General features: G+C 36.9%; 1 protein-coding gene across 4 annotated transcripts; it reads left to right on the top strand.

Moving 5' to 3' along the window:
- On the top strand, nt 1–27,745 carry USP44 (ubiquitin specific peptidase 44). Of its 4 annotated transcripts, none has more exons than XM_082349521.1 (6): nt 1–124; nt 11,171–12,662; nt 15,659–15,854; nt 18,296–18,404; nt 23,286–23,491; nt 24,340–27,745. In XM_082349521.1, exons 2-6 carry the CDS (start codon nt 11,241–11,243, stop codon nt 24,537–24,539), a joined length of 2,133 nt encoding a protein of 710 aa, XP_082205647.1. In that variant the 5' UTR covers nt 1–124; nt 11,171–11,240; the 3' UTR covers nt 24,540–27,745. The 4 variants fall into 4 exon arrangements, with proteins under 4 accessions (XP_082205647.1, XP_082205649.1, XP_082205648.1 ...); XM_082349523.1 differs by lacking the exon at nt 1–124 and adding an exon at nt 237–386; XM_082349522.1 differs by lacking the exon at nt 1–124 and adding an exon at nt 559–1,029.

Raw genomic sequence — 27,745 nt, 5'->3', positions numbered from 1 at the left:
GTAGCCGCCCGACCGGGCCGCCGCCGCCGCCGCTGCTGCTGCTGCTGCTGTCGCCGCGGCACCGGGGAGCGGGGAAGGGGGGCGCGGGAGACGAGCGCTAAGATGGCCGCTCCGGCTCGGGCTGGTGAGTGTGCGTGAGAGGCGCGCGCGACTGCGGCGGTTGGCTGAGCGAGGCTCCCTGCTGGAGCAGAGATCCGACGGGAGCCCCCAGGGCCGGGAGGCACTTAGCGGCGTTTTCCCGCCGCGCAGGGCGCAGGGGTCCTGAGGGAGGGAGAGGGGGCTGCCGACGGACTGAGGGGAGCGAGCCTAGGGGCTCGTGGAGGAGGAGGCGGCGGCAGCGGCGGCGGGTCTGGCGAATTTAGAATTGGCGCCTCTGGGAAGTTAAGGTGGGTCGAGCGATGCCCTGGCCGGTGCCGGCACCTCATGAGTCCCCGGAGATGCTGCCAGGAGCGGCGTCCCCTGTGGCCAGGGTCACCGCGTTGCCACCCTGCGCTCGGCTGGGGGCGGGGGACGAGTTGGGAGAAGGGGCAAGATTGGGGGACTTGAGGGGATGCAGAGGGGGAGTTGTGCCCCGACCCGCGTGCCGGAGCGTGGAGGAGATGTAATCGCGAATCTGATCGCGTATCTGATGCGGGCTGGGGCGCTCTGTGGAGCTGGCACTGTCGAGATAAAACCGCATCATCCTCCTGGCTCTGAGTGCCGCCAAGTGATGCCCGAAGCGCCCCTGGGATGCTTTGGAAGGGCGGTTCTAGTCCTCCATTTAGAAGGAATGTCTTGCCTTCCCTCCATTGATCGGGTCGCGGCACTGCCAGCACCTGCTGCCACTTAGAGACACTTGGGATTTTTGAATACCAGCTTTCTAAACCATTCCCGCTGGCCTTCGGGGAAGGAATGCTAATAGGCTAAACTTATTTGGGGGGCATAAAGAAATGTGTCAGCATAGGGAGAAGAAAATGACTGCTCAAGTTTACGAAATAGTAGGACTCGCCCTCTCTCCCACCCCCGCAATAAAAAAGAAAGTGAAACATGGTAATTGTTTCAACTTCAAGTTTGAGCTGTTGTAAATTCTACTGGTAACTGGATAATTTCTTGCAGTTTTAATTTTGGAAGTTAAAAAATAAGCAAGTCTTGAGAGAGCCGCTTTATCCTCAAACCCCTGCTCCCCATTTTTAAGCCTTAATTGTCAGATCCTGCGAGTAACGGGGTTGTGAAATTAGCATAGAAATACGACTTTCAGGCCCTGCACTTGAATTCCTTATTATCTGTTAAGTAGCTGCCTGTGGGGTAAAAGTAGGGGGGTGGTAATGTTGGGCCTGGAATTCCATTTTGAGTTGTCTTTAAAACCAGCTTTAGGTATAAACAAGGAAAAAGAATTGGCTGTTCACTGTGATCAAATTCGGAAAGCCAAGCATAAGTTAAGCACATGTTTGTAGAATATTTCATAATCACAGTGAGATTCAGTACTCAGTTGTCTTAAAAGAGATGAACACTTTGTATTCTTGGAACCCTAATCTTTTTATCCTTAATTTAGCGTCTCAGGCCATTTGAAAGAGATTTAATACATTTTGTCTCATTTAGCCTCTCTCCCCGGCACTGCCATTTCTCTAGCTTTTTGTGTCCTAGCCATTAATTTTGCAATCAGTAGCAGATTTTTCAATCCAGTATTTGTCATTGTAGACTATTCATATTGAAATTTAGACACATTCTGATATTGAACAGAGTTCAATACATACATTGTAGAAAGTTGCAGTGTTTTGACTGGTTTGATTGTGCATAAGTCTTATTTTTCGTTGAAAATATTAATGTCCCACATTTTTTTTATTTTTTATTTTTTTAATGCTATTCTTGTCTGCTTACATTCTTTTTATGTATGTATGTATGTATGGCTGTGTTGGGTCTTCGTTTCTGTGCGAGGGCTTTCTCTAGTTGTGGCAAGCGGGGGCCACTCTTCATCGCGGTGCGCGGGCCTCTCACCATCGTGGCCCCTCTTGTTGCGGAGCACAGGCTCCAGACGCGCAGGCTCAGTAATTGTGGCTCACGGGTCCAGTTGCTCCGCGGCATGTGGGATCTTCCCAGACCAGGGCTCGAACCCGCGTCCCCTGCATTGGCAGGCAGATTCTCAACCACTGCGCCACCAGGGAAGCCCCCACATTTTTTTTTTAAGATTAAAAAATTTAAGTGATTGGTGAATCCGCATTTAGTGTAATTTACAATGATAAACTTTTTGGAATATTTAAAATGGGAAATCCGTTGAAGATTTGGGTTAAATGTTTGAACTATATTGTTTCTACCCAATTCTCTTTACCCCCCTTTTCCACATAGTTTTTTTCTTGCACTCCAAAAAGAAAGAAATAAGGTATCATATATACCTCTACCAAACTTTTCCTCTACACACTTGAATCTTACTGAGTGTTATAGCATTGGTGGTACATAAGAGGATTTTCTGCTTGTTGGATTGTTTGAGGGCAGAGTCTGATTGTATTTTATTTGTAACCCTAGCACCTGACTTACTGCTTAACATGGAGGGAAAACCTCTGTAAATGTTCGCTCAATTGGGTTTTTGGATCGTACAGAAGTACTGGGAAAGGCAACATTTTGGCATCTTGGTAGCAGAAAAAAACGTGCTTTGAAGTTTTTCTCCTTCCTGGCAATGTTAGCCAGAAGGAACATTGCCAGATTCTAATGGAGTTGTCTGGTTGAGGGAGATTAGAGAGAGGCTGAGAGCATGGGCTTAGGAGTCTAATCAAGATAGGAAATGTATGCCCAATCATTTCCTGAATTCAGTAATGGGGACAATTTTGCCATTAGGCACAGCCCAAACAGGTGACAAGTAACTAAAATATAAAAGGATTCTACCAATACTGGCTTCTGACAAAGATTACTATAAGAAGTACAATAGATTTTTCATAGCACTTTCAGACATCATAAAAACTTTATTATAAAAATTCATTTTTAATGGAGTTTTACATGCCATAGAAAACTAATTTATAGTCCAAGAATATACTTGTTAGGCCAAGTCATATATGTACTAGAATAATAGTCTGGCCATTTTACACAAAGTATTTGAGCTCAATTTACTAGACCCATGGTAGAATGCTCAATCTTTTTATGAATGTTTCCCCTATTGTTATGAAGTTAGCTGCAATAGGTTGATGTAATGATAAATATTCTGGAACAAAATTGCCTGTGAATGAAATACTTGAAAGTTGTGGTGGGTGAGGAAATCAAATAATCTGGCAGCAGAACTTGCTTTTCAGGAGCTTTTTCTTAGATGGTCAACTAGATACAATCTCTGTGCCTCAGGAGAGGCATGCTAGAGACCTGAAGAAGGCCCAGGGAAAGAGTATCCTTTATTGTTTAATGAGTTTCAAGCAAGATCTGGGTAATTATAGATTCTAGATCTCTAGAGGAAGAAAGAATAACCAGAGCCTTTCTAAGGATAAAGGAAAGGAAATACATCATGATTGACAAGGAGAGGTGCCAAAACACATAATAGGCATAATAGCATACCTAAGACGGAGCAGAGAGAGTTTGAGAGCCCATTGTGTTTATTCATTCAATAATTTATTCATTCAAAAATATTGAATCCCTTTATATGTACCAGGTACTATGCTTGACCCTTGACATTTTATAAACATCTCTTAAGAGAACAGGGTACTATGGTGGTTCCGTGAAATAAATGGAAAATTGAAAACTACTTATAAGGAGTGGGTAAGGTTTGCCCTAATTACTGTGGATAGTTATTTTCATTCTTATCCAAATGCATGTAAAGATTGTGGTGGTTAGTAATTCCTAAGGCCTACTTCCTATTGAAATTGCCATTTCCTCCTATCTTTTATCATGGAAAATAACAAATCTTCCTACTTTTAATAGCTTCTAGAGGATCTGTTTAGGTTATTTGGTACTGTTAAAAGAAAAATAAGTTTTGTTACAAAAATTATCTTTGTTAAATAAAGATTCAACATATGCCATCCCTCTTGGGAAGTCTCGAGAGAATTTTCTTTAATGAGATAAAGATGGTTACTGTGACAATTTTATTTAAATATTCTACTTTATGCCCAGTGGTACATGTTTTTTTCTTCAATAAGAATATAATTTATATAAGTATTTATATAAAATGCGCATGCCCATTTCCTATGAAACAATAGCTCATATCCCAGTTATGAAATGTTTAAAAAATTAAACTTATTCACCATGTGGTCATTGATATATAAAAACATTTTAACAAAAGATGTGTGGGAAATGGCTGGTCATAGATAAGAGTAGAAAAGTACATATTGTGCCACAATTTGAAAACTCTTACATGCCATGTTAAGGAGTTTGGATTTATCATGTGGTCTTACAAGAGTTTTAAACAATCCTTTGACAGTTGTAAAAACTGTGCCTATAAGACACACTAGGCATTATCTGAAATGTAAATCTTATATGATGATTATTTGACTAAGTATGAACTATGAAAGAGGGAAGTTTCTTAATAGAGCATGATGATGTTATATTAGTGACTATTCAGATTTTAAAGTACTCTTTCTAGAAATGTATATTAACTATTTCCCTCATTTTATGTCACTTTTTAAAATAGTAATTTAGTTTGGCTATTTTTGTGTGTTTGTTTTTCATGGTAACTTCTAGACTTCCATAAAACATTTTTAATGAGAAAAATCTGAAAACTATGCTACTAATTGCACTGATTAGAAAATCTAAATTACTTTCATATAACTGATCTTTGGTACCTAACCTCTTGTAGTTTCTATGCTTCCTTTCTAAGTGTCTTCTAAAGAAACTGAGGTGGAAAGTGAGTGGTCAACTGAGAAAGATCATTATGTTAAAGATAACTAAAAATTTATAGTGGAATGTTCCTTTTTGAAGTAAAAAATTAGTTACTCTTCTAATTTTTCAGTGATTCTTATAGCTTTTAGTAATACTTATATTTGGACCACAAATATTTATTTAAAGTGTCACTACATGTCATACCAAAATTTAAAATACCCCAGTTAGGGTTGGGGAAGTATTTCTCAGTTTGCTTTTGTGTAAGATCTATTTTGGGCATCTGGAAGCATGTAGGATGGGACAAGACACATGGTAGGCTTTGGTTAATAACAGAGGAAGTAGGATAATGACATCACAAACTATCAGGAAACTGCCTTAGCTGGGCAAAACGGTCACTTGGTTAAGAGGAGGAGGCAGTTTTGGTCACTGGTGATCGATGACTTTCTATTCTTAACCACTGATTTAAAAGCCACAAAGAAAACTGAAGTGAGCCTGCAGTTAATACTAGTTGACTGACTGTGCCAAGAATTTGGTAGCCTGAAACAGTATGGCTATAGAACCTAGAGGATCTTCATAAAGCCCTTACCTTTTTTTATTAAGGAGATAAAAGATGTTTGAGAAGTAGTCCCTCCCTTACCACAGGGAACCTACCCAGCAGATAGTTGGCAGAGTAAGGATGTGCACACAGATAAACCCAAGGATTCACATTTGGCACAACTCAAGGCTTTTAGGAAGTTAGGAGAGAAGAAGATTTTCTTAACTAGAAATACTTTATGAAGGAGTTGGGCCTTGGAGGATAGATAAAATTTTTTAAAGGTGGAAGTGAGGGAATGAGGAAGATGAGTTCAGGAAATGAACTGGAGATTACTCCTTTTGGCTGGAGTGCTCATGACAGAGGGGTAATAAGATGAGGCGAAGAAGATAGGCTGGAATCTGGAGAATTTTGAAAGCACGACTGGCAAATGTAAAGTATTTTTTTATTGCAGTATTTGAAAAACTGCCGTTTAGTGATTTGTGACCAGCATTTTCTTTTTAAATGAAATAGAATAGGAAATATCAGAATACATTATTTTTATAAGGATTGTTTGTGAAACTTTTGCTCCAGGTATGTGTGTTACATGTGTACACACATTTACTGGAACCTGATGTAAAGTTTCTAAGGAGTCTTAGTCGAAGTTAGAAATCCACTGCTTTACTTGACTATGAGGAACAGAGGATTTTAAGTACAAGAGTTAAAGGCTCAAAGCAAACTTGAAGATTAATTTGGCAGGATAGTACTATGAAGGAAAGCGAGAGTCCGGATGATGGGAGACCAGTTTGGAGGTTACTGCTGTGCTTCAGAGTGATTTGTCCATAATGAGAATGATAGTTCTGGAAATGGAAAGGAATGAAGACTTGGGGAATGATAACCCTACTATATATGACAAATTGAATGTTCGCATGGAAAAGGTGGGAGGGAGGAATCAAAAAAAAAAAAAAGTTTAAGATTTCTAGCCTGGGTACTTGAACGATAATACAGTATCTTTAATAAGAGAATATTGGAAAAGCTAATTTTGTGAAGGCAAGATGTATAGGTAAGCTGAGTTGAAGTGTGCCTGGCACTGGTTCAGAAGGGCTAGGTCTGAGGATAAAGACTTGGTAGATGGCTATCTAGATCTGACCATTGAACCTCTGCTGGTAGAAAGGATTCATTACAAGAGGTTTGAAGAGCCATTAAAATAGATTCCACAGAGTCCTCACTGTGTGGTAAGTATAAGCAGTTTTGTGCTGTCGAACCGTAACAAGTTATATATTTTACCTGTAATCTTATTTGATGTTTGTGTGTGATATAAACCTTTGAATATAAATGCCATATCTAATAAGATCTTACGTTTTATTTCTCTTCTAGTCATTTTAGCTTTCTATTTTATAATTGCTTTAATGGTATGCTAACTGTAAAATAATTAGGTTTCAACAAGTCAAATACAATTATTTTGTAAACTTTAGAGATTTGCTGAAGGAAATTGTAAAAATAAAGGTGCTTGTTCATTTATATGGCATGAAAAGTTTGAATGGCTTGAATGGTTTTCTTTGAACAAATTAAAATTTTTATTGTCTTTAAGCAGTGAAGAATGACAAAGCGAAGCTTTCAGAATATTTATAAATCCATTTGTCTTTAAAATAGGTAGCATATCTGGTTTAAAAAAAGCCATTTCATAGCTATTAATTGGAATTTAAAGTGTGAAACTTTTTAAAAATATGAGAAAATGATATAGGTAATTTTAATCTTTATATATAGATTTCATTCAAAACATCTTGACTATTTGTATATTGCTATTATATATAGATACAGGTAATATTTTACCAGAATCTACATAGGGGATGCCAAAATGTTTTGTTAACTCTCTATAAAATGAATATACTGCCCCAAATCACTTATCCTATCTGCTGGAGCCAAACAGAGCTAATACATAGCTTCTCAGCAGTGGATTAGCAAATGAAAAGAAGTGCTCTGAACCCAGTAGAGGAAAATAGGAAGTGTCAAGAAATACTCCCATCCCCCTTTCTTCTCTTCCAAGCTTGTAGATCTTTGTGTGACGAGGCCCCTTTGGGGTACTCTAGTAACTGTCTCTGAGCTGTGGCTCCGGGCAGCAGAGCAAACTGGAGATCTCTGGTGGCAGCAGCCTGGCTCTCTAGCTCCTGCTTTCTTCCCTGCCCTTTGCTTGGTCGTCCACCCCCTACTGGTTTCTTTCATAAATAGACTGAGCAAGTGGGCCCCCTACTCTAAAATATTAATCTCATGATCTGTCATTCCACCATTCTGGTTTCACTTCTTTGGATTTTTTAGAAGATTTTATCTGAAAGATCCCCTTTTAAAATGCAAATACCCCTGGGAGAGGTCTGACCTTAGTCCTCAGCTAACATCTTAATTATCAGTTAGTACCTAAGTTTGCCTTAGTACGCATTTGCCTGAGAAGAACCCCTGGCTAAAAGTGATAAAACTAGAGGGAAGCTAGCATTTATAATATTAATAGTAGTGGTAGTAATACTATTGTTGTTGTTGTTGTTGTTGTTGTTGTTGTTGTTGTTGTTGTTGTTGTTATTATTATTATTATTATTATTATTATTATTGGCAGGTAAGATGTACTAAGGGCCGTATTATTAAGTGCCAGGAATTGTTGTAAGTGCTTTACAAATATAAATTTCCCTAATTCCCTCATCAACCCTATTGATGTTATTACTACTGTTATTTTACAGATAAGAAAACTGAGTATGTGGAACATAAATAATTGTCTATGTCATGTAATAAATGCAGCCGAGTGTTAGACTCAGGCATTTGGATTCCTTAGGGGGGTTTTGCTGTGAGACCTCTTCCCTGCTATATTGCCTCTCAGAGAGATGGCATCTGATCAACATTTCACCCTTTTCACAATTTTGCATCAAATGGAATTATGCTATTTGATTATAGGCCACTTCCTGTTGAAGGTTAGGGGCCTTGCCATCATCTAAATAGATTTTTTAGTAACAACTGTAACGAAATAGGAAAATTCCTTGTAACTAAGGGAATGTATTTGCAGGATATAGAGGAGAAGGAAGGAAAGAGGCTAGTCTATAATCTAGCACTATCTTTCCTATTTAAAACTTATTTTGGGGAATTTAAAAATATGGATTAATAAAATAATTTGTAGTCCTAGTACCCTGAGATAACCCAAAAATGAATGAATGAATATATATGTGTATATATACATATACACATACATGTGTGTGTGTGTATATATTCTTTCTAGGTTTTTTTTCTTTTGAGCCTTATTTTCTGAATGTTCTGCAAAGTGTCAACTCATACCACCTCTTTAAAATTTTAGAATGAAATAATTTCCCTTGAGTATAAATAAACAGCATTTCCCACTTCATCTCTACGAGAGATTGAACTAATAATTATTGTCTATGACTTGCCAGAAACAAATGTTTAACTAAATTATCTCTGTGTTCTTTATATGATCCTTTCTAAGTAAAAGCAGATAGAAGAGAACCCTAGATTCTTCACTTAATCTCCATATTGAGTCAGTTCTTTCAACCAGTGTTTGGTCAGCACTAATCTACCTCTGCTCCTGTCTTTGCTTCAGCACTGCTACAGCTTTAATTTCCTTGTAATATCTGGAGCAGTAGAGTCTCCTTTAATTACTCATCCCTCCTCTAGATCTGCCGTTCAGATCCCTCTGTAACCTGCATATCTGATTGTGTCATTCTCCTTTATAGAATTCTTCAGTGGCTTCTTATTGCTCGTATGCCCTGGAAGCAGGTTTTGAGGATGACTGGGGCAGGGAATTCTCCAGGTCCCAAGTAGCAGTTTAAAAGGGGAGTTTGAGATGTATGCTTGTTCCACATCCCTTGACTCTGCTGACTCCACCTAATGAGGGCCAGGCAGGGGCCCTCTAACGTGTCAGGTCTGGGCCCTCATTGTCTGGGTTTAAAGGCAGAGTGTGCTGCTGCTGTGTGGACAGTAAACTTTCGGTGGCAGCAAGGATCAAAGCTGGGAGACCATTTAGGAGCCTAATTGCAGTAATCCACTTGATTGTGGCTTGGTCCAGGGTGGTGGCAGTAGAGATAATAAGTAATCAGATTCTAGATATATTTTGAAGGTAGAGCCAAACATTCTCCCTAAAGGATTGATGTGGGGAGAGAGAAAGAGAGGAGACAAGTATGATTCCAAGATTATTAACCTCAGTACCTGGAAGGATTTAGGGTAATGGAGCATATTAATCACTGATGTCTTACTTTTGCCATTAGCAGCTATTGTTGAATGCTAGTTCTAATAAAATACTATATTTGACCAGATTTTGGACCTCAGGAAATTTTGAGGGAAGAGAAGTGAAATGTGTGCAGTTGTGAGGGCTGGGGCTGGCAGTCTTAAATCTTTATTCAGCAAACCCGGTATCTAAAAGTTAAGACATTGGTGGTGGGCAGGAGTATCTCTGATTGCTAGGAGATTTTACAAAAAAGAGGTGGGAAGAAACCAAAAATCAACTTTACCTTTGCAGTTTTCTTAGGGCTTTGGAGGCAGCATCTGCAAGTAACATTGAAATTCATATTGTCTTGCTGTCCTAAAAAATTTAAAGCATTGATCATGCTACACACAATGTTCTGAGTGTTCTGTATCTAGGTCCCCACCTGCAACCTAAAATTTGGGTTCAATTTATGTTAAATCAATGAAGAAAATGTTTTGTGATTCCCTACTTTTTAACTAGATTTCATTTCACTCTTTTTAGGTTCAGGTAGCAGATGTGTTTCTTTAACTGATAAAGGAACAAGTTTCTGGGTCAGAATCACATTTGTTTTATTATGTTAAGTTTCTTTGGTGTGTGGGTTTGTTTTTTGGAATAAGCTTCTAATTTCAGATAATGCTTAGCCTGCCAGAATGTAGAAGTTTATTATATTGCCACTCACTTCATATTTTTCCTCTTTTTTCTTAATTTGCTTATACATCCTTGCACATTCCTGAGAGTCTATTCAAATACAAAGACAGAATGAGAGAATGCTTTTCTCTTTCCTTAAGGCAAACTGTCAAGTCTATCAAATCAGACTCTATCATTACAGAGCCATGAATTAAAGGTCATTATTGGTTTACTACTGGAAAGCCAAATTTTAAATCGTAGTTAATTAGAATATTTAGTAGTATTATTTAGTATTATTTAAATAAATAGAATGTAATATTGATTTGTTCACTATAGCTATGTGTCAGATAAATATTTATTGTTTACTGGGCATTTACTATGTGCCAGATATTTTGTTATCTCAGTCCGTTAACAATTCTGTGAAGGTGGTATGATTTTCCCTGTTTTACAGATGAAGTTTAGAGAAGTTAGAATATTTGCTCAAATCAGACATATAAACAGTATGTGGCAGAGGTAGCATTCAAACCTAAGTTTTTCTACTTCAAAACCCATGCTTTTAACTATGATTATATTTTAGTAACTCCACTTAGGGCTCTCAGAATATAGACACCAATGAGATGTATTTGGGTCTTGCCAGTCCCAATTTTTAAGAAAATGAATATTTTTGTAAACTGCCTTCAGACTATTGGATAAAAGGGGATGTGAAAAGGGATCGCTACCCATTCTTTACCAGTAGACGGTGGCATAAAATTAAAAGCAAAGTTTTTAAAAGGAAGCATCAGAGAAAGTAAAGTGATGTGTGTGTGCTTTCAGAGCAAGGTGGATGAAAGATTAGTGAAGTTTAGAGTAAATGAAAAGTGAGAACTGCCTATGGTATTATGACAGGCAGCCCAGATATTGGGAGCAGAGAGAGCAATTTTATAAAATTATTCCTGGAAAAATAAAATAATTCCTGGAAAAATACCTTGTGAAAAAGAAAAATATTGGCTTTTTGTTTTTCTTTTATTAAAAATTGACATTGTTCTGCTTAGTTTTCAGATGCTTCAAATGTTATGAACAGAGACTTGTTTGGATTATGTGTTTCTCAGCTAGACTAAATAAATGCTAACAATGGATAAGTGCAAACACATTGGGCAGTTGCGGCTTGCTCAAGACCATTCCATCCTCAACCCTCAGAAATGGCATTGTGTGGACTGCAATACAACTGAGTCTATTTGGGCTTGCCTTAGCTGTTCCCATGTGGCCTGTGGAAGATATATTGAAGAACATGCACTCAAGCACTTTCAAGAAAGCAGTCATCCTGTTGCATTGGAGGTGAACGAGATGTATGCTTTTTGTTACCTTTGTGATGATTATGTTCTTAATGATAATGCAATTGGAGACCTGAAGTTACTACGAAGTACATTAAGTGCAATCAAAAGTCAAAATTATCACTGCACCACTCGTAGTGGAAGGGTTTTACGGTCTATGGGTACAAGTGATGATTCTTATTTTTTACATGATGGCACCCAATCTCTGCTTCAAAATGAAGATCAAATGTATACTGCTCTTTGGCACAGGAGAAGGATACTAATGGGTAAAATCTTTCGAACTTGGTTTGAACAGTCACCCACTGGAAGAAAAAGGCAAGAACAATTTCAGGAAAAAATAGCAAAAAGAGAAGTGAAGAAAAGACGGCAAGAATTAGAGTATCAAGTTAAAGCAGAATTGGAAAGTATGCCTCCAAGAAAGAGTTTACGTTTGCAAGGTCTAGCTGAGTCCACCACAGTAGAAATAGCTCCTGTTCAAGTACCACTGCAAACCTCAGCATCACCAGCAAAAGATAAAGTAGTATCTACCTCAGAAGATGTAAGACTAAAAGAAGCCAGTGACTCCTCTGTTAAACGAAGGCCAATAGTAACTCCTGGTGTAACAGGATTGAGAAATTTGGGAAATACTTGCTATATGAATTCTGTTCTTCAAGTGTTAAGTCATTTACTTATTTTTCGACAATGTTTTTTAAAACTTGATCTGAACCAATGGCTAGCTGTGACAGCTAGTGATAAAACAAGATCATCTTATAAGCATCCTCCAATCACAGATACAGTATATCAAATGAATGAATGCCAAGAAAAAGAAACATGCTCTGTTCGCTCCAGACATCCAAGTTTATCATCAGGACTAAGCGGTGGAGCATCAAAGAGTAGAAAGATGGAACTTATTCAGCCAAGGGAGCCAAGTTCACAATACATTTCTCTCTGTCATGAATTGCATACTTTGTTCCAAGTTATGTGGTCTGGAAAGTGGGCCTTGGTCTCACCATTTGCTATGCTACACTCAGTATGGAGACTAATTCCTGCTTTTCGTGGTTATGCCCAACAAGATGCTCAGGAATTTCTTTGTGAGCTTTTGGATAAAATACAACATGAACTAGAGACAACTGGCACCAGGTTACCAGCTCTTATCCCCACTTCTCAAAGGAAACTTATCAAGCAGGTTCTGAATGTTGTAAATAACATCTTTCATGGACAACTTCTTAGTCAGGTATGGATTTTTTTAAAACCTTATTTTCATCTTGGGGAATTCATAAAGTGAAGCCTAAAAAAATGCATATTCTCTGTATATCTAGTATGTTAGCGCTAGCACTGTTCTCAGGTCAAAATTGGTCACTTTTACAATGTATGAAGAAGTCGCTCACCCTTACAGTTGCTTCCTTCATGAATCATTGGAAGTAGTTTTACATCCATGGTATTAAAGCTTTTTGATGGGGAGAGGGAATCAGGAAACAGAGTTCTTAGGTTAATAGTATTGCATTCGTTCTCTGAGGGATTGAGAAGAGTTTAATCCCACAAGGAACAGATTTGAAGATACTTTTGTACTGGGAATGGATTTGGTGTACACTTGAGAAATTTCAGGGACCAAGGAGTAGCCCTGGAGGATTTCCTATAGAACCTAAGGGGGCAGGGTTTGAAAACTTTTAACAAGTAGGTAGCGAAATTTTAAGATAAATAAATATGATTTCATCTAGAAAGATCCTAAATGGTTTTCCTTTATGTTAATTACACCCACAAAAATTTCCCTTGTGAAAGTCACAAAACCAGAATCTTCCATCTAATTACTGATTCTCTAGAATGAGTGGACTTGTTGGTAGACTATTACTAGACATCGGCTCTCTACTTTTCCAGAGCATAGAGCTTTAAAAAAAGTTTATTCAAAATTGAGTTATTTGTAGTGAAGTGGATGGACCTAGAGTCTGTCATACAGAGTGAAGTAAGTCAGTATGCATATGGCTGATTCGCTTTGTTGTGCAACAGAAAGTAACATAGTATTGTGAAGTAATTATTCTCAATAAAGATCTATTAAAAAGTTTATTTGCAAGAGGGAGGAGATATGGGGATATATGTATATGTATAGCTGATTCACTTTGTTATAAAGCAGAAACTAACACACCATTGTAAAGCAATTATATTCCAATAAAGATGTTAAAAAAAAAAAGGTTTGTTTTTTAACTGAGGCAATTAGGCCCCTATACACATGCCTCTGTTCCTCAGTTCAACTTTCATGGTAATGATACCACCTGTTGTTTTTATAGCATACTTTTCTGGAATGTAGTTTAAATGTTTCAAATGTATTTCTTCTTAGGGAATATCTATGAAGTTTATTTCCCTTCATATTTCAGAAATGTATAGATTCTACACTGTGTCAATTAGCACATAAGAGTTGTGCTTCTTGTGTTGCATGCAATTTTATTTTTCCACCATCTTTCTCTGTCATTTTTAACTTTTTATGCAAAAGTTAAAATACACAATTATAAAGAAAATTATATATACCATATAGAAAATCTATATGGTACAGTAAATCTATGCAGAAGAAAAATCATCCCTTAGTACCATAACTCCACATAACGCACACATAAAACTATTAATATTTTGGTATATTTCCATCTAGGTTTTATTTTTCTTCTGAATATTTATACATATTTTCCCCCCTAATTGTATGGTCATGTTGAATTTACCTGCTTTTTTTCACTTTTTCATTTAATAATGTAAGGATTTTTCATAGTCATCAAAATATTTGATCATTCTTTTCACAACATTTCAGTGTCCATCATATGTATATACAATAATTTATTTAACCATTTCCATATTGTTGACTTGTAAACTGTTTCCAGTTTTTCCATCATTATAATGTCACGATCAATTAATACTGTTTTTCTAATGATTTCCTTAGGACAGAGTCCTAGAAGTAGAATTACTTTGTCAAAATTTAAGACTTTTGATACTTGGCTGCAAATTTCTTTCCAGAAATTTACCATTTTATATTTTGAATAGTGCGAGAGTGGTTATGTACTTGTTTTTTCCTTTATGGATGAATTTTGAAATTAATAAAAATTGTTATGCCAGCATTTTGCTTTCTTCCTTTCAATGTGTAATAAACACTTAAGAAACTGGTCATCTCAGGAGATTGAGAGGTTGGAATGCCCCGCCCCACCCCGCCCCCAAATTCATGAAACTGTTCTCAAAAGGTCAGACCACGGTCCTAGTGAGTCCCCAAACTAAACACCAGGAGTATTATTTTCTTTGTGTCAATGTGTTAAATCTAAAATCTACATTAAAATTGGCCTCTTTATTTTTTTGTTTGTTCCAGGAATATAGCTTTTATGAAAGAGTTTAGTGATATTTCGTATCATGTGTGGATTTTTAGATCTATAGAGTCTGTCTTCAGTTACGGGCAGTGTTTGTTGGCATTAAATCCTGCTGAATGCTTTACTGAAATTATTATTCTTTCCTTTTCCAGTTACTGTATTTCCTACATAAGTTGTTAGAAAGGCCTCATATTCTGTGTGGTTCCTATATTTTGATGAGGATTTTAATGTAGTGATGTTTGCTTTAAGTGGGAGTATTTATATTATATGTATAATATTTATATTATATGTATATTTATGTTATATGTACTATCTTTTGAAATTATCAGTTGGTAGGGCTTCAAAATATATACTAAATATACCATATATAAAAATATACTATATTTTAAAATCTGTATATAAAAATATACTAATAGTATTTTACTTGTATCATGGTTAAAAGGTTATAGGGATTTGGGGAGAGAAAATCAATCAGTGAAAGATGAGGAAGGAAAAAGGGCAAAGAACCTCAAGTCTAATAATCTAAACACATTAAATTAAATGCATATAAATATATATCATATATATTATATATGTATAGACACACATACACACACACATATATATACACACAATGGGTATATAACTGAGTCCACGGTTTGGTTTTCTACTAAATTCAGACTTGACTAATGCCCTTGGAGCTTTTCTAATGCTTAGTAGTTAAAGCCCATCAATGCATAATGGGTTTATGGAAGAAAAAAATTATTCCCTGAAAATAATATAAAACAGATTATTCAGAATTCTGGTAGTACATTTTCAGAAGAAGAGCTAATTTACTGGCAGTGACTTCTAGTGAAAGGAATAAATATTTTGACAGAAGGATTGTAATCTGAGAAACTAATATTTTTATTTGCAGGTTACATGTCTTGCATGTGACAACAAATCAAACACCATAGAACCTTTCTGGGACTTGTCACTGGAATTTCCAGAAAGATACCAATGCAGTGGAAAAGATATTGCTTCCCAGCCATGTCTGGTTACTGAAATGTTGGCCAAATTCACAGAAACCGAAGCTTTAGAAGGAAAAATCTACGTATGTGACCAGTGTAATTGTAAGTAGAAGCTGTATATTCTCTTTGCTTTTCTAAGGTTAGCAAAGAGAAACACAAATGAAGGAAGCTGGAATAAATTCCTTTAGCAGCAGGTATAGAAATAAACTGTTAGTTTATCAAAAGAAACTTGGCTGGATAGTTCTACTTTTTAATTGGCATTTGTGAACTATATGTTTGTTTTGCCTTATTGATGACATTAAAATTTTTTTGATCATATAGTAAATTATAGAAAGGATTCATAAAATAAAATTTAAATTAATATGTGAGGGCAGAATAAAGTAGCAAAGGGGAATAGTAAAAGGTAACCATGTTATTTAGTACTGAATGAAATGTTTGCTTTATGAGTCTTTGCTACATATCAAAACATTGATATATAGATAATATCTGTATGTGTGTGTGTGTGTGTGTGTATACATGCTTATATAATAGGAAATAAGACATATAGCTGGACTACTGCTATGGACTTTTGCTTCATAAAAACAAAAATTTATTCAAAAATCATCTACTGCCCGTCTCTTCTATATTAGTCATTGTTCTAGTTGCTGTGGATAGAGGTAAGACACTTTCAAGATGCTCACATACCTAATGGAGGAAACAGACAATTAAGATCTATTATGATAAGCTCTCTGATAGAGGCAAGCCTAGGAACCCAGCACTGGGGGATGAAATAGCCATTTCAATTAAAGAAGCATCATCCTCCAGGCAAACGGTATATAAAACCACATCGGATCTTCTGTGTCTTTATCCAGTTTCTTTATCTCTGTCGAAGTGTACATGGCATTTTAGTGTTTATACTTTATATTTGCAGATATTCTCCTTAAGCTCCATGTCTGAAAAAATGATTCTAGGGCTTTAGATACTAAACTTCTAAGGTAATATAAAAGAAACATTGGCTGTTCCAGCATTAAAAAAATGGCACATCAGTTGATAGTATTCTAGAACAACTTATACTAACATTGTTTTCTGTGTGCTGCCTAATATAAAATCTGTTAATTTATAGGAGCCTAAGATTTATAAGGTTAAAAGAAAATAAACCTTTATCAAATTTGTACAGTGAAGTATTTTTTTTCTTGGACATAAATGTGAATGGTCCTAGATGCTTTCATCACCAAATCTGGGAGTAGAAAGATATGAATAAATGCAGAATATGGCTTTATAACATGTTTGTGTGTGTCTCCTGGGTCCACCAAATAAGGGCCTAAAAGAGCTGCTTTAATTTAATACATAATGGCAAATGTTTAAAATTATAATTCAAGGAGTTAACATCGTTTCTCTAGCTACACTTGGACCATATATTTCTGGATGACAATCCAAAGGTAGGTCCTCGACATTCAGCAGCAGCCCGATACCTGGATCTCAGGGGCATAGACCTGGAGGAAAGGCTTCTGGTAGCAAGAGGAGATGGGTTAGAGGACAGCCTCATGGTGGGCTGATTCTACTTCCTACATGAGAAGCAGCTGCTGCTACGGCTGGAGTCACAGTTGTTGTACAAGTTGAAGAATAGCTCCTGGACATCAAGAGCAAATTTTGGTAGCCAATGGCCCAGCCAGGACAAGGTCCATAGGTGGACCTCTAGAGAAGCAGGGGGGTAAACAAAAAGAATCCTCAGTTCCACTTGTTTAAGATTTGGTACTAAAATAGCAAGATACTGAGGGAGACCTCAGATGCTGAGCTAGTAAAGGCTTGCTTTCTTGGGCAGTGCTGGGGTGGATCCCCAGGAAGCAGGGATGGGTGTTCTTGGAAGGAAGGTCCCATGCCCTGGGGATCCTGATTAGCCTCAAGAAATGAACTGACCATGAAACTTTTTAATTAGACTTTGGTAAGAGTATATTAAAGTATGTTTAGGGAGAGTTTTAACTTTTCCTCTTAGTTGGCATAGCCAAATCTATTTAAAAATATTATAGCACAGTATCATTCTGTTGCCTTATTTTCAGGATTATATTAAATCATGTACAGTATATATGGGGGATTGGTTCCAGGTGCACCCACTTTTATACCAAAATCTACCGATGCTCAAGTTCCATAGTGGGTCATCTGTATCTGCAGATTTCGCATCAGCGGATTCAACCAACTGCGGATGTAAATTTCGATCCATGGTTGAATCTGTGCATGCGAAACCTGCAGAGGGCCGACTGTACATTTATTGAAAAAAATAATAATCTGCATGTAAGTGGACCCATGTAGTCCAAGCCTTTGTTGTTCAAGAGTCAACTGTGTTTATTTGTTTACATGTCTGTATACCTTGACTAGCTCATAAGTTTTGTGTGTTTACATGATTCTAAGTGTCTTGAGGGCAAGGCCATGCCTTTATCTCTAGCACAGTAAAATGCCTGTAACGCAGTAGATGTTTAATTGATAATACATGTCTGAATTATTTTGAGTTTACTCAGCTTTTCCTTATATCCTTAAATTTGCATCTCATTCTGTCTTTAATATCACAGCAAAGCGTAGAAGGTTTTCCTCAAAACCAGTTGTACTCACAGAAGCCCAGAAACAGCTTATGATTTGCCACCTACCTCAGGTTCTCAGACTACATCTCAAACGATTCAGGTTAGTAGTAGAATAAATTTTAATACTTGGCTAGATGACTTATCTACTTCTGTGTTTTTTTTTTTAAGGGAAAAAAATTCTGTCATTGTCTCTAGCCCTAATCAGAGACACCATGTTCAATAACTATCCTTGATTATCTGCCCTTGCAGAATGCATTGCTGATCAGCAGACCCCTCACATTTCGGTCTGCTAGTATCATTCTCCTTGTAAGTCTCTGCTTATAGTGTTTAATATTCAGCACATTTTAGGTATAAAATTTTTAAAATTTAAATCTATAACTTGAGAGGATTTGATTTGAAAGTACTCAGCATATTTTAGGTATAAAATTTTTTTAATCTAAATCTATGACTTGAGAGTATTTGATTTGAGAGTATTCAGCATATTTTAGGTATAAAATTTTTTAAATTTACATCTATAACTTGAGAGTATTTAACCCAATTGCTTCATGCTTGGAAAATATTTGAACAATGGTATAGCAGTTCAGTTCCAAGCAGTTAAAAAAAAAGCAAAAAACTTTAGTCTTCAGAAATATATTTAGATAAATTAGTTGGCAAATCTGTTGGTAAATCAAAGCATATGGTATCATACCTTGTAATAACCATGTTTTATTTTATTTTATTTTATTTTATTTATTTATTTTTGGATGCGTTGGGTCTTTGTTGCTGTGCATGGGATTTCTCTAGTTGTGGTGAGCGGGAGCTACTCCTCGTTGCGGTGGGTGGGCTTCTCGCTGTGGTGGCTTCTCTTGCTGCGGAGCACGGGCTCTAGGCACGCGGGCTTCAGTAGTTGCAGCACACAGGCTCAGTAGTTGTGGCTCGTGGGCTCTAGAGTGCAGGCTCAGTAGTTGTGGCACACGGGCTTAGTTGCTCCACGTCATGTGGGATCTTCCCGGACCAGGGCTTGAACCCGTATCCCCTGCACTGGCAGGCGGATTCTTAACCACTGCGCCACCAGGGAAGCCCAATAACCATGTTAACTTGAGAGTTTATTGTTCTCTTAAGAAATGAGAAGTTACTTTATGTGCTATAATTTGAAAACTATTGAGATCATGTTTCTTGTACATATGAGTTGTTGCCGGTTTCTTTCTTTTTTAAATTAAAGGAATACATGTTAAAAAAAAAAAATTCAAACATTACAGAAGGTAATGTAAAAGCCCAAACTAAAAGTACCTCTTCCTCTCAGTCCCACTTCCCAGAGATAATCACTGTTAATGGAAATAACTGACTAAAGTTATTTATTTAAGCTGTTAAAAGTACGGTTAGCAGATACTATGTGAGTGCTTTTTAATGCCAGATGTTGTTTCATATTCTTTGGGGAATATAAGGTAGGATTCTTTTCTCAATAAGATTATAATCAGGCATGCACAGAAATAATGGTGAAGTAGAAATATCAAGTATCACAAACTATATACAAAATGATTTATCACCGCCTTGGAGGAGGGAGTTAGGCAAAATCTAAACATTCCCAAAGCCTCTCTAATGGCATAGAGGACTTTGTATAATTTAAATCTCAGTTCATATTTCATCTCTTTAGAGAGGACTTCCCTGACCATCCTATTTAACAGTAGCACCACCCAACCTTCAGTGTCACGTTACCTACCCTATTTTTGCTTCATGGCCAAAACCACTATCTGCAATAGTTTACTTATTTCTCTCCCCACGAACAGAAACTCAGTAATGACAGGGATCTTGTCTTTTTCATTCCTATATTCCAAAGCCTAGAACTGAGTACATAGTAGATGCCCCAAAATATTAAGTGAATGAATGGGGTGTATACAGGAGGAGGAGCACTTTAGCCTGAGAGCAACCTGAACAAAGGTATGAAGGAAGGAAAGGGTATATAACAAAAGGTTTAGTGAAAAGTCTGGTGAGACCTGCCATGGTGTGTAAAATCAAGTGGAATGAAAACAGGAAGATTGTTAGGAGGTGAATATTGTTCAGGGCTAGGTAGCAAGGGCCAGGGAGCATGGAGAGGTGAGAACATATAAGATTCCATAAAGACAGAATTGAAAGGACTTAAATTTCTGGTACTTAAATTGGTACTTAATTGGCTACTATAAATTGTTGAAGGACCTCCTGTTCTTCATAATTGCCTCTTTAATCTGCCATATAAAGCTCACCTTAATTTAAACCTATTTGACCCCCTTCCATCTTCTGCCCAAAACATTTTTGACACTTCATGCCATATTTCTGATTCAGAGACCATTTTTATGCCACCTTTACCACCACATTTATCTCTTTCCTTTCTCTTCATCTATTCAAAAAGTACTATTGTATTTGCCAGTGTATTCAATACATAGGGTATATAAGATAAAAGGGAGAATGGGATTGGGGAGGGGAGCCCGAGAGCTTTTAAGAAGCATAAGAAACAACATTTCTAATACCTTAGAAGCTCCAATGTGTGTGCCTCCTAGTCCTATTCCCCCCTCTCCCTCTCAGAAGTAAACCATTATGAATTTTGGGTATAGTGTTATCTTGTTTATCATTTTACTGTATTTTATCAGCAGAAAAAACCATTGGGTACCCACCTATTGATAGAAATGAATATTTTTTGTTTGTTTAATTTTTATTTTATATTGGAGTACAGTTGATTTACAATGTTGTGCTAGTTTTAGGTGTACAGCAAAGTGATTCAGTTATACATATACATATATCTATTGTTTTTCAGATTCTTTTCCCACATAGGTTATTACAGAGTATTGAGTAGAGTTCCCTGTGCTATATAGTAGGTCCTTGTTGATTATCTATTTTATATATAGTGGTGTGTATAGGTTAATCCCAACCTCCTAATTTCTCCCTCCCCCCGTATCTTTCCCCTTTGGTAACAATAAATTTGTTTTCAAAGTCTGTGAGTCTGTTTCTGTTTTGTAAATAAGTTCATTTGTATCATTTTAGATTCCACATGTAAGTGATGTCATATAATATTTGTCTTTCTCTGACTTCACTTAGTATGATGATCTCTAGGTCCATCCATGTTGCTGCAAATGGCAGAAATGAATATTTTCTAATTAGATAACTTTTAAGTATTTATTTAGCATAATTAAATAATTTAAGGTTTGAATTTTATGGTAAAATAAAAGGGAGATAAAGTGAGAATGACAGGAACTTAGGTTAAGCAAGTCCCATTATTTTCCATGCTTGGTCTTCCATCTTTACTAAGATTAAAGGTACACTGGGGGACTTCCCTGGTGGCGCAGTGGTTAAGAATCTGCCTGCCAATGCAGGGGACACGGGTTCGAGCCCTGGTCTGGGAAGATTCCCACATGCCGCGGAGCAACTAAGCCCGTGAGCCACAACTACTGAGCCTGTGCTCTACAGCCTGAGAGCCACAACTACTGAGCCCAGGTGCCACAACTACTGAAGCCTGCGTGCCTAGAGCCTGTGCTCGGCAACAAGAGAAGCCACCGCAATGAGAAGCCTCCGCACCACAACGAAGAGTAGCCCCTGCTCACCACAACTAGAGAAAGCCCGCGCACAGCAAAAAAGACCCAATGCAGCCAAAAATAAATTAATTAATTAAAAAAAAAAAAAGGTACACTGGATACAGGATTTTTTTATACATTTAATAGGGAAAGATTGGGATATGACTTCTAGTCCAGCAGATGACATAATTTGCAAGTCTCACCTTTAGTTCCATACCACATTTTACATCATACTAATAAGCATTTTCACATTTTTTTCCTTCATAAAACCTGTCTATATGCCCCTCTCCCTTCTCTACCTCCTACTGTCTTAACCTCATGTTTTAATACTTTTTTAAACAATTTATTTTATTTATTTTTGGCTGCATTGGGTCTTTGTTGCTGCGCACAGGCTTTCTCTAGTTGTGGCGAGAGGGGACTACTCTTCATTGCGGTGCACGGGCTTCTCATTGTGGTGGCTTCTCTTGTTGCGGAGCACGGGCTCTAGGTGCGCGGGCTTCAGTAGTTGTGGCACGTGGGCTCAGTAGTTGTGGTTCGCGGGCTCTAGAGCGTAGGCTCAGTAGTTGTGGTGCACGGGCTTAGTTGCTCCGCGGCAGGTGGGATCTGCCCTGACCAGGGCTCAAACCCGTGTCCCCTGCATTGGCAGGCAGATTCTTAACCCCAGCGCCACCAGGGAAGCCCCAATACTTTAATACTATATTTTCATCTGTCTCTCTTTTGTCTCTGCACCATACCACCCCAAGTTGGATTATAATCTCTTGAAAGAACTAACATATATTACATTATTTTCCCCCTGTAGCACCAATTCATACTATGCATAAGATGAAAACATTGCTTTACATGCATAGATCCCGTACTGGGAAGCATGACCAACAGATTGAGAAACTGACAGTACAGGGACATTTTTTGAGTTTTGTCACTAACAGGTGTTATACTGATTTACACACAGGTAAGGGTCACAGTTTTTATTTTTTTAGTATGAAGAGCTCTGAAGTGTTCTGAGGAATTAGAGGTGCCCTGTTTTGTTTTTTCTCCACCCCTGGCCAAGAAAGGTCCAGGTTATGTCTCCCAGGAACAAACTCTAGGTTCTGGGACATCCTCCTCAAAGTATGGACAAGACAGTAAAGAATTAAAAACCCTTTGGTGTCTTGAATTTCTCTTCAAAGGGGGAAAATGCCATAGTGCCATGTTTTTCTGAAAGTTAATTTTCTTCCTATACTGTCATCTAACTACAGAAGCCAAATAATTTATTTTACAACCTGACTGTACCTGTTTGGTAAATAAGCCTATATTCCTCTATTTATAGCCAACTTTAGCATTGAAAGGATTTTCTATTTACACTATTTATTATATATATGATTGTACTCTACGCTGAGGCCTTCTATTATTATGAGTTTGGACCTAGTATGTGGTTATTTTCCCTTGATTTTGTTGATAATTTTACCCTGATTTGTTCGTAGGTGGTCAGGACGTAATAACCGAGAGAAGATTGGTGTTCATGTTGGCTTTGAAGAAATCTTAAACATGGAGCCCTATTGCTGCAGGGAATCCCTGAAATCCCTCAGACCAGAATGTTTTATCTATGATTTATCTGCTGTAGTAATGCACCACGGGAAAGGATTTGGCTCAGGACACTACACTGCCTACTGTTATAATTCCGAAGGAGGTAGAGACGAGAAAAAGTATTTTATCTTGGGTTAGACTTTTGGAAGCCGGAGTTCAGGCTTTCGGGGTTTCTAAACTGACCACTAAGTAATCTTAAGCAAAGCCACTTGACCTCTTGTTTTCTTTCAAGAAGAATGCTTCTGCAGTATCGTTCATAAAACACAGGGGGATTTGTGCAGAAAATGGGATATTTTATGCAGGATTGCAGTAGTTTTGACTTATAAGGGCTGAAGGGATAAAATAGTAAGGATGGTCTCAATAATTAAAAGTCAGAGAGTGCTAAAGTCACACTTCCAAGAGTAGGTCCTCTGTTTACTGGTTTAATTCAGTTACTTTCATTAAAGAACAGAGCATCTAACGAACTGGGGGATCACAGATATTTGGAACAAACTTTGAGTTCAAGTTCTAACAAACATATAAAATTCACTTTTACTTACTGCCTCCATGAACCTTAGAAAAAAGAGGTATGGACAAAAGGCCCAAATAACCCATGAAGGCAATTAATTTAACACTAACGTGAGTTGTACACTATTTGCTCTACAGTATAATTACCAGCAAAGCATTAACTGGTAAGATTATACCAGGAATTAAAGCTAGTGTCAAGTGAACTAATCGGTCAGATTCTGTAACTTCAAATTACTTCTAGGATAAAGGTAGATAATTCCAGTAATACATACTGCCCAAGCTGTATTTCTAATTAAAAGAAATAAATTGGCTAGACAATTATTTTCCCTTTGAAAACAGCTTAACTCTCACTGAAACTGTCTTTAAATCCATGTTTTCATTTATACTAGAAACTTCTAAAGTTCCTTTGTAAATATTAAGATGTATTTCTGTGCTTCACTCTAGGGTTCTGGGTACACTGCAATGATTCCAAGCTAAGCATGTGCACTATGGATGAAGTATGCAAGGCCCAAGCTTATATCTTGTTTTATACCCAGCGAGTTACTGAGAATGGACATTCTAAACTCTTGCCTGCAGAACTCCTGTCTGGTAGCCAGCATCCCAATGAAGAAGCCGATGCCTCTTGTAATGAAATCCTTAGCTGATCCAAAGACAGTGGGGCTTTCTTCTTGTGATTTGTATATATACTTTTTTTAAAAGGGCTGACTTAATTTTAAGCTTCATTGTTTTTATTTTTACTTACTAATCAGTGCACACTATGTTTACACATTTTGTATCTAACTACAACAAATCTCTTTTTTACAGACGAAGTTAGCATAAGTATATGTGTATCAATGTCAGCAGGTAACTAAACTTTTTTCAAGTACTTGGGAGTTTTAAACTTTTAGTGTTTACCTCAGACTGGTGTTACCTCTTTTATATTTTTATGTCTTAATTGGCTCAGATCATGAATTTGTGCAATCTTCTACTGAAGAAGTTCAGGTGGCATCATTTTATACATTTCTTATTTATCTTTTATAGCTATTTTCTATACAAATTCTTATCAGACAGAATATTAGACTTTCTTCACTAATAGTCTTACCAAAAAAAAAAGGGCATTTCTTTCAGATTTATATACTGAAGTCACCTTTGCCTCCTAAAGGGAGTTAAACTACTACAAAGTGAAATATCAAGGTATCACCTAAATACTCATCGATCACACTCATTAATATTCCTGAGGCTATGTGTGTTACAGGGCTCAGAACAGACATTATTTTGGTTATTGGAACTTCCTTTTTTCAAAAATTTATTAAGTTTTAATAATTGTTCTTTATTTGGCATAGTCAAACTGTATACATATGAAGATGACAGCTTTATAAATAGCATGATTAAATGACTTCAGTACTATGGACATGAAAACAATGATGGCCGAGACTTATAATAATGATTTGTCTGGCAGCAAATAGGTTTGTCCAGATTCTAATAAAGCAGTCATTAAAAAACTGAATGTAGCAAACAAACAGTATATTATGATGTAATACAAGTACAGTTCAACTTGGATATGAGTTCATTTTATATATTTAACATTAGATCTCTTAAAGCTTTGTACTATATTGTATCTTGAAATTTTTAGTTTAAAGGGATAAAAATAAGTCTTGAGGAGAAAAAATTGCATAGGACACAGAAGATATTGGCATCTGGGCAAAATATTCAGTATCTCATTTTTCTAAATAACTAAAGCCTGGATTAAGTTACTCTTGCTAGGATTATGTGAATACTAAGAGCCTCTTAGATATTCAAACACTGGGCCCTGACTTTTTTAAAATTAAAAATTACACTTGCATTTTATTAAAAATATAGTATGTAATACTCTTTGCTCTTCCCTAACAAGCTTAAAGTCCTACAGCTGCTAATTTAATTTTATTCAGAAATATGAGAATCCACTAACCTCTATAGATGAGCTATGGTAAGATCTTAGCTAAGTGTTAACCACTGGAAGATCATTTATCTTTTTTCTCAAGTGGGTTTTGCTTGCAGGTTGAAATCATTTGAGGCAGCTGATCATGAAGTGCAATGAGAATTTATCACTGAACAGACAAATCAATCATTCATGCCAAAACTACAGCTCGAGTATTAAATGGCTAAGGTTTAAAATCATTCATCTATTAAATACCTATGCAAGTTGTTACCTCAACTGTTAACATTATTATACCTCATTAAAAATTTACTGTGGTCAAGATACCTGAGTCTAGCGTTTCTTAATGTCAAGGATTACTTTATACTTAAACTGCTACACGTTTTAGTACCTAATTTTAGTGGAACAGTTAAAAACAACTCTGAAAGCTATGTTGTTTACAATGGTATAGTTGCTTGTTTCAGTACTTACTTCAATGTAAATATATATGAGAAAGTAGTAAGTAAGTGACTTAGCCCTTTACTTTTTAAATCCTTAAAACTAAAACCAACGGGGGGGGCTCTGTGTGTCTGAAGTCAAGGAAGGGGGGTACATGGGAACTCTCTAGTTTATGCTCAGTTTTGCTACGAACCTAAAACTGATCTAAAAAAATGACGGCTATTAAAATAACAAAACTAAAACCTAGTCAATGAACAGAAACTTACATTTCTTACAGTACATCTCATTGTGGATTTATACATTCTGCTAAGTTGATCTAACAAAAAAACAACGTGTTTTGGTTGTAAAATAATTTACTAAAGGCACTATTGTTAAACATCAAGCTAATAATTTGTTACCAATAAGGTACATCATTGTAAACATGACAAAATGGTTTCAAGAGATACATGGCTAGTAGGTGAACAATACAATTTTTAAGTAACAGCTTTCCTATTTACAAGATCATATCCCTTCCCATTCCGGGGCATGCAGTGATGCCAGTGCTCCCAACTTGGGAAGGGAGCTTCAAGCTTATAATTGGTTTGAGATCACTACTGCTAAAGAGGTTTTACAAAGCTACAAATTCTTGACTCAATTCGAAAGTTCTTGGGTTTAGAAATCAAGATACTTTATACCTCCCACCAAAGCACATCAGAAAGGTATGGACTCAAAACCCCAAAAGAGCTAGCTGGAGGGCCCAAACCCTGTAACATGTCCAGGCGTGAATTGGTGAGCTCTGCCACTTGCACATCATCACAGGAAATGGCGAAATTATTCAAAGGTAGCTATTGAACATTAGCACCATAATAAACATGGCTCATATAGCTAAAAACTATACTGTTTATCCCACAAGATAACATTTATAGCTCTAATGTGAAAGAGCAACTTTTTAATGTATAATAAATGATTTAGTACAGAAGTCAGGTTTCTTAGGAGAAAAATGTTAAACAAAATACAAACTAAACAGCATCCCAGAGGCAATCTTATTGTGCTAAAGCATATACAAATTAAGGCTTTACCCTGCTACATAACAATTTTGAAATTACGTGGGAACATTCCCAACGAATCATTTACACGGAATTCAAGCAATCTGTTCAAGAACTGTGGGGCTCAGTTCAAACAAGTATTAGACAGCTTACATTTAACTTCTGCACTTAGCTGCTATGAGCGTCACTGTAACCTCACTTCCTGAAATACCACCCAAGTTGTTATGAATTCAAGCCAGTACAGGGGCAGGGTGTTAGAGAATTTGGTTCACTAATGAAAAAGCCTAAAAATTAACTAGAACAAGATCCAAACATGGGAAGTACTCCTGTTTTTCTTTATTTGTGTGGTTTTAAGTGCCCTTTTCGCTTACTAAGCTGAATACATTTCTCAATAAATAACTACCACTGGACAAAGGATCTAAAGGTTGAGATTTTAGTAAATCAAGGTTTTAAGTTGGTACAATGTTCCTACTAAGTTATGTTTTAATTAGAT

The sequence above is a fragment of the Balaenoptera borealis genome (assembly GCF_965194805.1).
Source record: "Balaenoptera borealis genome assembly, chromosome: 13".
NCBI classification, from domain to species: domain Eukaryota; kingdom Metazoa; phylum Chordata; class Mammalia; order Artiodactyla; family Balaenopteridae; genus Balaenoptera; species Balaenoptera borealis.
The sequence above is the reverse complement of the archived record's forward strand: the minus strand, read 5'-3'. Positions and strand labels throughout refer to the sequence as shown.

Coding starts and splice junctions, on each gene's coding strand:
- USP44 (XM_082349521.1), top strand. CDS start 11,241: ATGCTAACAATGGATAAGTGCAAACACATTGGGCAGTTGCGGCTTGCT. Junction 12,663..15,658: donor ATGGACAACTTCTTAGTCAG/GTATGGATTTTT, acceptor TTTTATTTGCAG/GTTACATGTCTTGCATGTGA. Junction 18,405..23,285: donor CTACATCTCAAACGATTCAG/GTTAGTAGTAGA, acceptor ATTTGTTCGTAG/GTGGTCAGGACGTAATAACC.